The 12,606-nt window shown below is 37.7% G+C and overlaps 1 protein-coding gene across 1 annotated transcript in view; it reads right to left on the bottom strand.

Annotated features, from left to right (window-relative positions):
* Window positions 1-12,606, bottom strand: part of GALNT12 (polypeptide N-acetylgalactosaminyltransferase 12) — a 46,802-nt gene that overhangs the window by 16,236 nt on the left and 17,960 nt on the right. The window contains exons 4-7 of the mRNA XM_053977962.1: window positions 12,364-12,549; window positions 9,998-10,115; window positions 3,806-3,982; window positions 1,098-1,229 (exon numbers count right to left, since the gene is read on the bottom strand). Coding sequence (XP_053833937.1) covers window positions 1,098-1,229; window positions 3,806-3,982; window positions 9,998-10,115; window positions 12,364-12,549 — 613 coding nt within the window. The remainder of the gene's footprint in view (window positions 1-1,097; window positions 1,230-3,805; window positions 3,983-9,997; window positions 10,116-12,363; window positions 12,550-12,606) is intronic.

Below are 12,606 nucleotides of genomic sequence, written 5' to 3'. Positions count from 1 at the left end.
TGTTGCCCTCCCCATGGGAACTCCCACAGCTCCCCAGAGGAAACCACAGCATTTCCACATTAGGATCTTTTTCATTCAACCAGTTACAAAGCTATTAGTGCAGACTGCGGGGAGACTTGTTTCCTGAATGTTTTGTATGTCCACAGAAATCAGATTTTTTTTCTATTCCTGAAGGAAATTCAGCAGAGGTTGAGTGACTTGGGGAAGGGCAGATAGCAGCAAGACAAAGGCTGGATGTGATGATGCAGCGTGGGAATGCAGAGTAGCTGGATCTACAGAGTGATTGAGTTACCAGCAAAAGTACTTTTAAGTCAATGCAGCATTTTATAATTAAGAAGGTATTTGATACATCTTTGCCTGGTGGAAAAGTGCATTTTTGTGTTCCTAACATGCAGCAGGTGATTTTTCAGAGGAAACAGCTATTTGCTGCATCATCTCTGCCTTCATCCCTTCCAGATGAGATTACAGTAATGTAATATACACAGAGCTATAGTTTATATTTATTTGTAAGCTGCAAAAAGCATAAAGAGCTGTCAACTCTTAAAAGAGAAGAGGTTTCTGATATTATTGAACTCATTGCCTGTGCCCTTGCTGGTTTAAAGCAACCTCCAGATTAAAAATTAACATGTTGGTTTAATATAGAGAATCCCCTATGATCTGGAAGCACTTAGCACCAACTCTCTTTCCCAACATCAGAACATCATAGTTTTCATCAGATAAAATATATGAACATATGTTTCAAAGCACACTCTTTTTCTTTTCAATTCAACAAGTAAAATAAAACACTATACTGTTCTCTTTTTTTGTTACACAACATTTCAAGAAATAAAAATCTCATCCTTTGCTGCCTTTAACAATCCCAAGTTGTCACTTAGAAGGAGTAATTCACAGCAATGTTACCTGTTCTACTCTGTCACAGAACTCCTTCATATTCCCTTAAATAAAGATTCTGATAGATACCACATTTTAAAGCCTACCAGTTTTAACTGAATTCTACCAAAATCCCAAACTGATTTAGGCACAAAAACACCTTCACACTGACTTAGTAGGAGAGCTCAGAGAACTGCAAGTAGGCCTCCTTCTCAGGAGCCACATACCATTCCAAAGAAGCCTGGTCTGTCCTCGGGTACGTGAAGTTCTGGATACACGTTCTCCAAAAACCATTTGAAGTCCTTACATTTCAGCTTCTCTCGTAGAAGTCTCCTTTCTGTCACATCTCCATATGGTTCCTAAAAAAAAAAAAAAAAAAAAAAAAAAAAAAAAAAAAAAGAAGAAAATAAGGAAAGAAAAAGAAGATTAAAAAGATTTTAAAAAATCCAGAACAGATGCTTTCTTTTAAATTATCTGTATAAATTATTAGGAACCGTATGCTACAGTGATGAGTAAGACTTCTAGCCAGGAAAAATCACCATGTTTGGGTGCTGGATTTGATTTCATTATCCTTACATTTGTTAAATGCTGACAAAAAAGAATTGGAACTGTGCAAGTAGAACTTTAAAATATTCTGGAAGACAGTTTGTCTAAGAAAACTCCCTGAATCTGCAAGTGAGGAAGCCGTTGAATACAGATTGCTGGAGACTGAGAAGGCGTATTGGAAAATGAGACGTCCTTTAGATAGATAACTGAAAATCTCCAAAGCAGTGAATGATTCTTTAGGATTTTAAATTATATCACTATCCACTTGAAAATTACCGGTACAGTTTTACACTTAAGTGATGAAATTTGTACAATCTGCTAATGCATCCTTTGAACTTCACCATTTTGGGGGGGTGGGGACTATGAAATCTTAAACCTCCAGAGAAAAGCTTTCATTGCAGACTTTTCTGTGTGTATGGATTGGAGCAGAGTCCACATCTTCTTATGTCTGTCTTCAAAAACCTATCTTCATATTGACTAGGGATTTCAGATAGTCAGGCATGAGAGAGCGTTTGCAGCCCCCAGATTTTTACAGGTCACTTGATGCAGTCTTTCATCAAACCACAAATGTATTTGCATTTCTCAAAACTGTGGAAATACCACTGAAAGCACAAAGCAGATGTAAAACAGAGGCAGAGGTGCCTGTTTGAATAAACAAACAGCGTGACATATTAGCTCTGAGGTCTGAACATTAATCTTGAAGTGAAGCTTCATGGAACCAATTTTTGCAGCCATAGCATCAATCATTTTCCTGTTATGCTATGGAACTGAATATTTGGGTTTGATGAAGTAAAAAGGTCTGAACTCAACTGCTGTAACAAGTGGTGCACAGAGCATTATGGAAACCAAAGCTTATCAGCAGCAGCTTTGATATGGAGAAAAATAACCCGCATGAGTTTCAGCTTATAGCCACTGTGTTACAATAAGCCAATACATGAAACTTCCAGTACTAACACACAAATATCCTTTAAAGTTAAAGCTCTGTCATTACAGATATAAGATGTCCAGCACTTTATAAGAAAAATTGTCAGCATTTATTGCTCTTTTTGTGTATGACAAGCTGAAATCAGCCTGGTGTTGCCTATGGGTGAATCCCATATTTCCCTCCAAGTCAGACTCCGATAATAAAACCTAAATGGCTTTTATGACATTAAAGTAAACCAATTATTACAAATGTGTGGACTATAATGATCTAATTACCCAATTTAATCCAAACAAACACAAGATGAAAGCTAACCAAATTCATCTTCTCTAGCATCCTACAGTGTATCTTTTAAAAGCCTCATGTTTTCAAGGCCAGTTTTTCCCTGCTGCAACTATTGGGGTCAGCCACTCAAATGAGTGGGGGGCTCCCTGTGCCCTACACTGATCCCTCAGGTCTGATCCAGTGCAGCCAGAGGCTGATGCCCAGCAGGCACAAAACCGAAAAGGCAGTGTTTAGAAAACTTTTCATGCAAAGAGATCATGCTGGGGAGATCAGGCACCTCCAGAAACAAGCAACAGCAGACAATGATTTCTTTGGGGCCTGAATTTCGGACCTTGCGACAGAGGTTCATTTAATTAATTTCTAGACACTGTGAGAACATTTCAGTGTTACTGTTTTCCAGCCTTCAGGCCCCTCACGATAAAGATGTCCAAGTTATGAATTTGCACACTGCTTTACTGTTTTGACATACTCAGTTTTTACAGTAATAATCTCCTGAAAAATTCTGCAAACAGTGATCTTGTATTTTCATTTCAAGAAAAATAAAAACATCAACTTAAAAGAACCAACAGAACTGATACTTGAAACATTTTATTAGGAACATTTTCATTGAGTTGCCATGACCGATTTTAATTAATTTAATCTTTTCAATATTGATTTTGGTTTCCATTTTTTTTTTTTAACTGAACATGGTGCAGCAGTAAATCAAACAGAAAAATCTATTTTGCTTTACAACAGTCCAAAGTTTTACAGTTATCACAAGACAGGTAATTTTGCTAAATATTATTACCATGCTGTTTACCTGAAGGTTTCCTGTCTACTGAAACTCGTTGATTTGCATTCATTAATTGTGCAATTCTTATTGAGAGTCCTGTATCATCCATTTCACAGAAGTGCACATTTTAGGCTAAACAACTCCTCCTTCCTTTGTTTACCCCGCTTCACATTATTCTTTCATTTATTCAGTTATTATTGACATAGATTGGGACATCTTGTACTCTTGCAGAATTTAAATTTTTTTTTCCAGAGAATTAAAAATTATACACTTATTCTATGTCTGGGAAAAAGTTTCAGAAGGAATAAGAAATAAACATAAAAGGCACTTCATGTTAAATATTAGCTTAGTCAATAGTAGGTTGAAAACAAATTCTACTGAAATTCCAGGAACAATGGAGTTGAACTCACCAGGCGAGCATGTGGGTTTCGGTGGTAATAAAGTTGTTTATATTCATCCATCCACACTTCAGCTGCACGCACACTGTTTGCCAAAGCTTTGGCCCGTGAATATGGAGCTTGTTTGGGGAAAACATGACCTACATGGGAGCAAGGATGGATCTCAAGACTTCCTCCACACTGCCATATCTGAGCAAAGAATTGACAGTGTGTATCATTAATTTTGTCTTTTGCAAGCTCAAGGATATAGTAACAATAAGCCTGTGTAAGAATAACACTGTCTCAAGAATACCACACCGTACTACAAGTAACACATACAATAATTTTGTGTCTCATTTGATGACTAAACTGGATAAAATTACATCCTTGTTTCTCTTAGTAATTTGCTCTGAGTTCACAAGGAGATAATCACTCTCTGGTTTTATCTGGAGTGCAATATTCCTTTCTTAGTTTTATTTTCTCATGATAAGATGTGGTCTACCATAAGTTTTGCAGGCATTGTTAAAAGAAAAAAAAAAAAAAAGGAAAAAGAATCATGTTTCTTTTCCAAATTAACCATGTAAATAGCTATCTCAGAAAGAAACCAATAGCTGATAACTAATTCTTACCAGAAATCTATAGATCTATATACCGTCTATATATTCTACTGGAAAGCTTACTTGACAACACAGGTAAGCTTCCCATTTGTACATTCACCAATCTAGAAGGGAAGCATAGGTGCCTGGAGATAAAATCCCACTAACCTTTTCCATTGGAAAGCTTGGAAAAGTACCCCAGGCCCAACACATGAAAAGAAAAAGCAAAGTACTTCTAGAACTTATGGTGGTCCAACCAACAACAATGAAACAACCTCCCCTATCTAAACCAATATTCCTGCTTGATGCCAAGGCAGTACTTGCACCTGAATGTGGAATTGGCAGATCCCTGCAAACCATCACTCTGCCCTTGTGCTCATGCTCCTGCTTCTCTGGCTCCCTAGGTTGGGAAATGTACAGCCCATGAGATGAAGTCCAGAAACAACCATCAAGTGGATCCATTAGCCTCAGCACTCTGTACACATTTTTGTAATTACATTCTTCTCCTCTGAAAACCAAGGACTTTTGGCAGTTCATCTACACAGCCACTTTCCCATCACCCATTCTGATCTCAACTTTGATTACTTGAAAGGAAAGCACAGCTAGGCATTTCCTATTCAATATTGTGTGTGACCACACTATGGCAGATGCCCTGTTTCTGAAGGGTGCCTGAAACAAGGTTTCTGAAATTCAGCCAGATGGGAGGAAGGCCGGATATGTTGCTGTACTTGAACTAACTTGAGGCTGTCACCAATGGCTCTGATAGACTTTCCATAAAAGATTTAGAATTCTCCTCATGTATTCAACCATGCATAAGTGGCAGTTCATCATTCCTTTGTAAATGGAAGACAAAGGAAATTAGCTGGGATAGGCTTAAGGGGTAGAGGTTTGCTCCCTAACAACCTTCTTGTATAAGACATACATTTTTAATTACACGCTATTCAAATGAATACAGCAGGAGTGAAAGATATGAGGCAGCAAATAAAAGCTCTACTGCTAACAGTGCCAAAAGATCAGTGGTGGGACTTTTCCAACCTTTCTCTCTGGGAGTTTTAGGGATCTAAAAAGATAAAGGCTTTCAGCTCACAGAAGATAGGACTTGGTTGTAGACTGCTAACTTTTAGGGGATTTTTTTAAAGTTACTTAGAATTTCTCTAAAATGTCTAAATTTGGAAATCAATGAGTGTCATCTCCATTGATTTGGTTTTGTATAACAATTTGGTTTGTATAACAACATCAGACTTTATGCATGGCACAACATTGTATTTAATTACCAAAGTGTAAGCACTCTAATACATCTGTTTACTTTTAAAACAGAGAGTTTCTTTAAAGATATAGGTAAGTCATTAATCAGCTATAGGGAGTATTGGATAATTATTACTTGCTGGATTTAAATTTTTAATTTCTTGTTTTTCATGTGAGGTTTCTCTCCTCTTTTTTTGCTACTTTTCAGGGAAGCAGTATATTTGTCATTTGAACAAAGATGATTAAAGGAATTATACAAGAAATCTGGAATTCTGCACTGATCTTTTAAACAAATTGCATATTTTCTTAGGTAAGTTACTCTACTGCCATTTTGAAAGCTGCTATGAAACCAACTATCCACTTTCACTTTACAACCTACTTTTTTGAGATTTAAAACCAATATGTTTCATAATTATTATTTCTATGTTCAAGATTATTTTTTAAAAGCTGCAATTTACCATTCAAGATTTGTCAGCAAATATTAAGAGCCATAAGTTTATTAGTTTAAAAATTTCCAATGCTATATTCCATGTAAGAATTATTAATTCATCTTTATTTATCTACTTTTAAATAAGATATTAGGAACAGATGATAAAGACTACTGATATAAAAATGTAGTTAAGAAGGAAGCACATGCTTCAGCTCTTCCATGATAAAGTCTGATTTCAAAGGAAGGAAACAAACTGACCATGCCTCTGTTAAATTGATGACAAAAAGAGAATTCCATCACAGCTGAATTTTTAATAATTAAAGCTCTCTAAAAAATAACTGTAGGTTGCTAAGCAATGCTCATTAAATTCTAAGTATTTCATAAAAACAGTACAAAAAGTATCTTGTCATCCTATTACAAAAGAAAATTGAATATACTTCAGCTAAACAATTCCTCAAAAGGTTTATTCACTTTCATTTTAATGGAAAAACTATGACCTCTATATAAAATCAGGTACAAATGAACAGCCACAAAATAAAGCGAGAAATTTAATAGAGAAACTAAAGTTGATTACTAAATGCTAAGTAAGCGGCTCTGCAGAATATTCTCCATAAACTAGTTCAACCTTCTCTAACAGAAAAGCACATAAGGTTTCATGCATATTTTGCAAGCTCATGTGCATGTAGATCTGTTTCTTTACTAGGTCTGGATAACTCACAGCTCTGATTATAAAAGCACGCATTTTTCCTCCACTTCAAAAAGAAAACAAGGTGACATTCCATTTTTCACTTTCACTTTCATCTTGATGCATGCAGACTATCGGCATATTTTCTTTTGTTTTCAGAGACAGATGGTGGCATTACGAAAACCTACAGAAAATGTTCAGAATCTCACCTTGGGATCGCTGTCCCCGCCAGGGTCTCTGGACAACTGACCTTGTGCCGGGTCAATGAATACTAAAGAATAAAAGCTCTACCAGCTCATTCTAACATTTTAAGATTATCTGGAAGACATAAAAAACATAGAAAGGATGCTACATCCTAAAAAAGGGCAAAATCTGGAAAACCCTACATTTCTGCTGCTCTCTCTCTCTGCTACAATTTTTTCTTGACAGCTTGTGGCTAAGCCCCCAGTGTGGCGCTCATGCACAATCTGCCGGAAGCTGGGTGAGTGGAGAGGCACCCTAGACACATGGACTGACCCTGGCTGCTTTCAATGCAAGACAGAGTTCCAGATCCAGACAAAAAGAAACAATACAAAAATACTGGAAAAAAGACCCCAGGTATTCTGAGGTGTATCCCCCAGGCACATGGGCAATAACATTTCTGAGAAGAAAGGCCTTTTGGCACATGGTAGGTTGAAGGACAGACAATAGACATATTAAGCCTTGGTCCAGAAACAAGCTTACATTGCAGCACCACTTGCAGAACCAAGACCAGAGAGGGGACAGAAGCTACAACCGGGTTCCCTTTGCTCTGAGTACAAAAGGGAGAAGATGAAAGAGCATGTTTTGAATCCCTCAGAAAGAGGAGTTTCAATGCCCATTATGCCCATGAAGTGAAATTTTATCCAGCCAAATAGCATTAAGCAATCCAAAATCAAGGTACATTGACTCGATTCTGCATTCAGCACGTAGCCTCCATCTCTCTTAGTCATCATGCTTTTAGTGAAAGCTTTGTCCTTGTTGCACCTCTCAAAACCACAGAGAATTTCTTCAGCTCAGAATAATCGAAGTGCAAGAAAGAGGAGGCTTGAGGACAAGTCTTTTCATGTCATTGGGAGAGAGTGGTGTTTTCAGAGATGAGAGCAACAATAAATTAATTTACAGTGTTTTTGAGTAGTTCTGCTCCTAATTTTCAGGTCTGACAGGTTTAGAAAACAAAAGGAGAACAACACTAAAAATGATTTATCCCTTCCGACCTCCTGGAACACTGCAGGCAGCCAAAAGAACACAGTTAAACAACATTGTAGCACTCTGCTCAGTTCCACAAAAATCCTCTCCACACAGAGCACAAGTACAAGGGCTCCAAATCAAACAGAGCAAAGCATGTTGTGTACAAATACCCAGATGCTACTGGCAATCTGCACTGGGAAAATTGGCATGGCCAGGCATATTTGTTGGCCATTGCACAGGCTGTCCTGTTAAATCATTTGTCTCCCAGGAGTCGCTGGATCCACCTGCACCTACATCCTGGCTTAGACCCTTGCAGAGTGTTTATGCACTCTCTCCTCGGGACTCTGCTGCTCCCTTTGTGCTTCTCCTGTGTGCTAGGCCACCTCTGATACTTCCTCTGTCCCATGAAGAGACCACAGTCCTGCATGCTGAAGGAGTAAAGGCACTGCTCATACACGCTGCTGCGCCCCACGGAATCCTGGCTCAGGAGAACCAGTGACGTAAAAAAAATGAGACTGGCTGACAGAGCTTCATGGAAGTCAATGGCAATGGAAGGGTGGGGCAGCTGATACTGGGGCACTCTGAGTCAAAAGGAAGGGGTCAGGCTGCCTGCAAGCCTTGGTCTCCCCAAAAGCAAGATACAAGAGCAGAAAGCCAAGAACCGCACACCAAGTGTGCCATATTAGAGGTTTTCTTCAAGGAATTGAAGTTCTGAACCGGAGACTCCTGCTTCAGAGGTTACAGGGCTGATGGAGGTGGGTCAACTGCTTCATGGTTCAGGTGGAGGGCTGTTGAACTAGACCAAGGCTACTGAGTAGGCTGTGTTTGGGTTTATGTGCCAAAAACTGTTCCCCAGGTGAAAAAGGAGGTGGTCATGAACTCAGATCAAACAGCGTTTCCAGCTGAGAAATCTCCCTCCAGAGGGAAACTACACCAACTATAGGCCTGTGCTTGTTATAATTCCTAACAATTTTTGTTCCTTATTTTTATACCCTCTTTTCTACAATTTCTGCACTGCAGGCAGCAGGATATCGGAACAGCAGCCAGGAAGACTCCATGCTTCTCTGGTTAACACACAGACATCCAGAGAGACAGTCTGCTGATGTCTCCTTTCTCAAGAAAGTGGTTTGGTAACATTAAAATGCTATTTAACCTTGAAATCTGTTGTCACCTGGTAAAAAAATCCAAAAACCCTCCTGTACCATGAGTCAATGACTCACAGAAATGCAAACATGGCCATCAAAAATAACAGATGATGGGTACAACAGACAAGGGTAATCCAGGATAATAAGTTGTGAACTCCCTGAAAGACAAAAGCAGCCCTACAGCATCCCTCTTACATCACCGCTGGATGGCTTCAATGAGCTAAATGTGATTTGAGGCAAACCACAGGCAGCCTCAAGTGCTCAGTGGGAATCAGCCACAGCACTGGTGACAGCTGAGCAGAGGAGAACATTGCTCTGCTGATCAGTCTGGAGTGTCATGTGTCTCCTCTCTTTTCCTGCTGTATATCCTTTTCATTACAGCTATCTGACTCACACCTGAACACTTGGTCACGCCTCCTGTGGGGTACAACTCTACAGTTACTGGAGATCTTCCCTCCCACCTTTTATAACCTTTATACAAACTTTTTCTGAGGTGAAACAGAATAAAGCCTTAAAATTAGTACAGGGGCTGCCTTCTCCTGTCCCACTGGGAACTGCTTGCTCCATCAACCACAGCAAGAACTCTGAGTCACATCAAAGCACTACAAATCTTCTTCCCAATGACCTCCTTCAAGCTGCAGGATGTAAACTTCACCCACTAGTTATCACACCCTTTTCACATTTTATACTAGACCTCAAAACAAAGACATGTTTTTAAGAATTGCTTTAAAATGGCTATTTGGAATTACAGCTATCCTGAAGTGCAAGAACAAGATTTATTTAAACACCTTCCAAAAGACTCCCTTCTTAGCACTTGCTTACATTACAGCTACCTCATTAAGTAAAAGGGCATGAAGAAAGAAATAGGAACTTGTTGTATTCTGAGGAAAATAAACTTTCAATTAAGCCACCTACCCTAAATGAGAATTCAAGGTTTTCTCCTCCCCAGACTTCCATTCCTGTGTCATAGGAACCAAGATAATCAAAATACTTCTTGCTCACAGAAAATAATCCACCTGCCATGGTTGGAGACCTATGAAAGAGAATAGTAACTCCGAACTGAATAAAAAGAAAAAATATTAAACCACTTCAACAGATCAAAAAAAATATAATATATTTATATTTTCTATTTTCTCAGTATTTTCTGGATACAAAGTAACTGTCAGAAATTTATCGATTATTATGAGGCCATTTGAATTTAGTTTTGTAATAAAAAGCTGTATCTGAAACAACACAAGAATGTAAAAATATTGTGTTAAAATAAATTTTTCCAATTGCAATGTCTGTATGTAAATGAAGAGCTCTTCACATAAGAGAACATTGCCTTCTTTGTAGCAGAACCGTATTAGTCGGCTCTGAAATTCTAAATGCTGTATGCTTATCTATTTTACTTAAGCAATAATTAAAGCAATATTTGTGCTTTAGTAATTAAAACCAATATTCTTGATCCCATTAATATCAATTGAAAAAACTCTAAGACTTTAATTATTAAGTAAACATAGTCCCTAAAGATATTTGTTTCCTTTCTAAGAAAATCTACCCATCTGTATGTTCTTAAATTTTTTACTAAGCTTGGGGGAAAAAAAAAACCAAAAACTCAGGAGTCATGACTGGGTATTCATTGAAGATCACAAGGCCTGAAATGACAGCACACTGAAGGGATGTACTTCCATTATGGTAGAGTGTGCACATATAAATAAATTTGTATTTGTTCAATGTTGTTCTCTATTGTTTACAGTCTTAGGATGACTTTCTTTAAAGTGCCAAGTATATAATGCTGATTAGAACTAAGTTCAGCTGACATTATGTGAATTTTACTAAATTGCTATTGAGATTAATATCAACAAAAGTGAGATGTGCGATCAATTACTCTTAATCTGTCAAAACTAATTTTACCAGCTATCTTTTTGAAGCAACACTGTCTCACACTGTCATATGTTGTTTCAAAGAATGGAATGAGATGAGACAAGACAGAAGGAAAAATAAAAAACTCTATAACCAGTCAAGTCCTTCTGTCTCTCTCCAGATCCCTCCAAACCAAGCTGTTGGTGACACAACTCCCAGCACTGCTGCTTTCTCCAGACACTTGTCGAGCTCACAGTCCTCAGGCTACCATGAAACTTTATCCCTCATCATTTTCCTTTTGGCATGTCAAAGACAATTCTTCTTATCATGAAGAAAAAAAAGCATCATATTTGAACTGAATGTTTTAAAAAACATTTACTCTATTTGGATTGTTTTTAAGGGGACATACATGCTAAGAAAGACTCAATTAATACCTCACTTTTCATATTAAAAAAAAAAAAGTTCATTCAGTTGAGGGCAAATACATTAATATTTGTGAAATACTGGGTATTAATATCAAGATAAGAAACAAAAGACTGAGAAAAATTAATAATTCCGTATTTTTTTGTGGTCTATTCAATAACACATAAAAGCACTAACAAAATGACGGTATTAAAAATGCTGAACAGGTTAATTTACTTCAATAAACTGCTGAAATACAGCAACTTCCATAGCAGATGGAGCTAGGTTGAACACGGCAGATCCTCAGCTATCACGATCTTGTCTACCATTCCCATTTTCCAGATGCCCTGTTTGCTCTATTCTCTTACCTCTCCTAAAAATACAAAGTTGAGTGACAAATAATACCAATTGATGGCATCTTGTCTTAAAATAAAACAAAACTAAAACCTATAATGAAGACATCAACCTGATCTCTGCAAGCTAGCCCTTCACAGAAACCATGGTGGATAGAGCTGTATTGTTTCACCCCAGTAAAGAACTGGCAAAATGGTTCACCTTTGAAAATAGCATGGTGAACTACAACTATCATTCCAGCACAGAAAAAAATCTTCAAAACTGCTTTTGCCTTCTTACTGGTTGGTGATTTTTTTTTTCCCTTTTCATTGTTGCTCATGGTACATTTTTTTACAACACAGAGCTCTTTGCTTTGCACAGAGGACATTCTCCAGTATTAGTTAATCAGTTACACTCTTTCCACATGCTGGTAAGCATCTGTAAGAGTTTGTCTAGAGGAGTCAAGAGACTAATTTGCAATAAGTTTTCCATATGAAAGATGAAACAGAAATTTCAGCTTTTAGAGCAGTATTTTTTTTTCAGGAATATGGTAAACAGGAGCTATTGTGGAAAAAGTGGGGAACTAAACAAAATACATACTTTTTAGTAATATGTTCATTTCCCAAACATTTTTCAGCACCTGGCATTTTCAGATGAAGTCACAAACACATTCACGGTTTCTAGGATGCATAAAAATTAACCTGATCACATCAGTCTTGGACTTCCTCCGTTTTTGTTCTCTTTCAGGGGTACTGTGCCAAGTGAAGACCAGCCGCCAATCAAATCCACCAATCTGTGGCTCACCAGCATTTCCCAAGTACTCAAATGTGTTCCAGTCAATAACGTCAATAACAGGGCAGACAACAGCTGTTTCTTCTTCAGCAATCCTGGTCAGGTTTTAAAACAAAAGGGTGGCTTCCATTAGAAATGTCTCTAAAAATAAA

Source organism: Vidua macroura, chromosome 1 (genome assembly GCF_024509145.1).
Source record: "Vidua macroura isolate BioBank_ID:100142 chromosome 1, ASM2450914v1, whole genome shotgun sequence".
NCBI classification, from domain to species: domain Eukaryota; kingdom Metazoa; phylum Chordata; class Aves; order Passeriformes; family Viduidae; genus Vidua; species Vidua macroura.
Note: the sequence above shows the minus strand (reverse complement) of the source record. Positions and strands in the feature narration are given on the sequence as shown.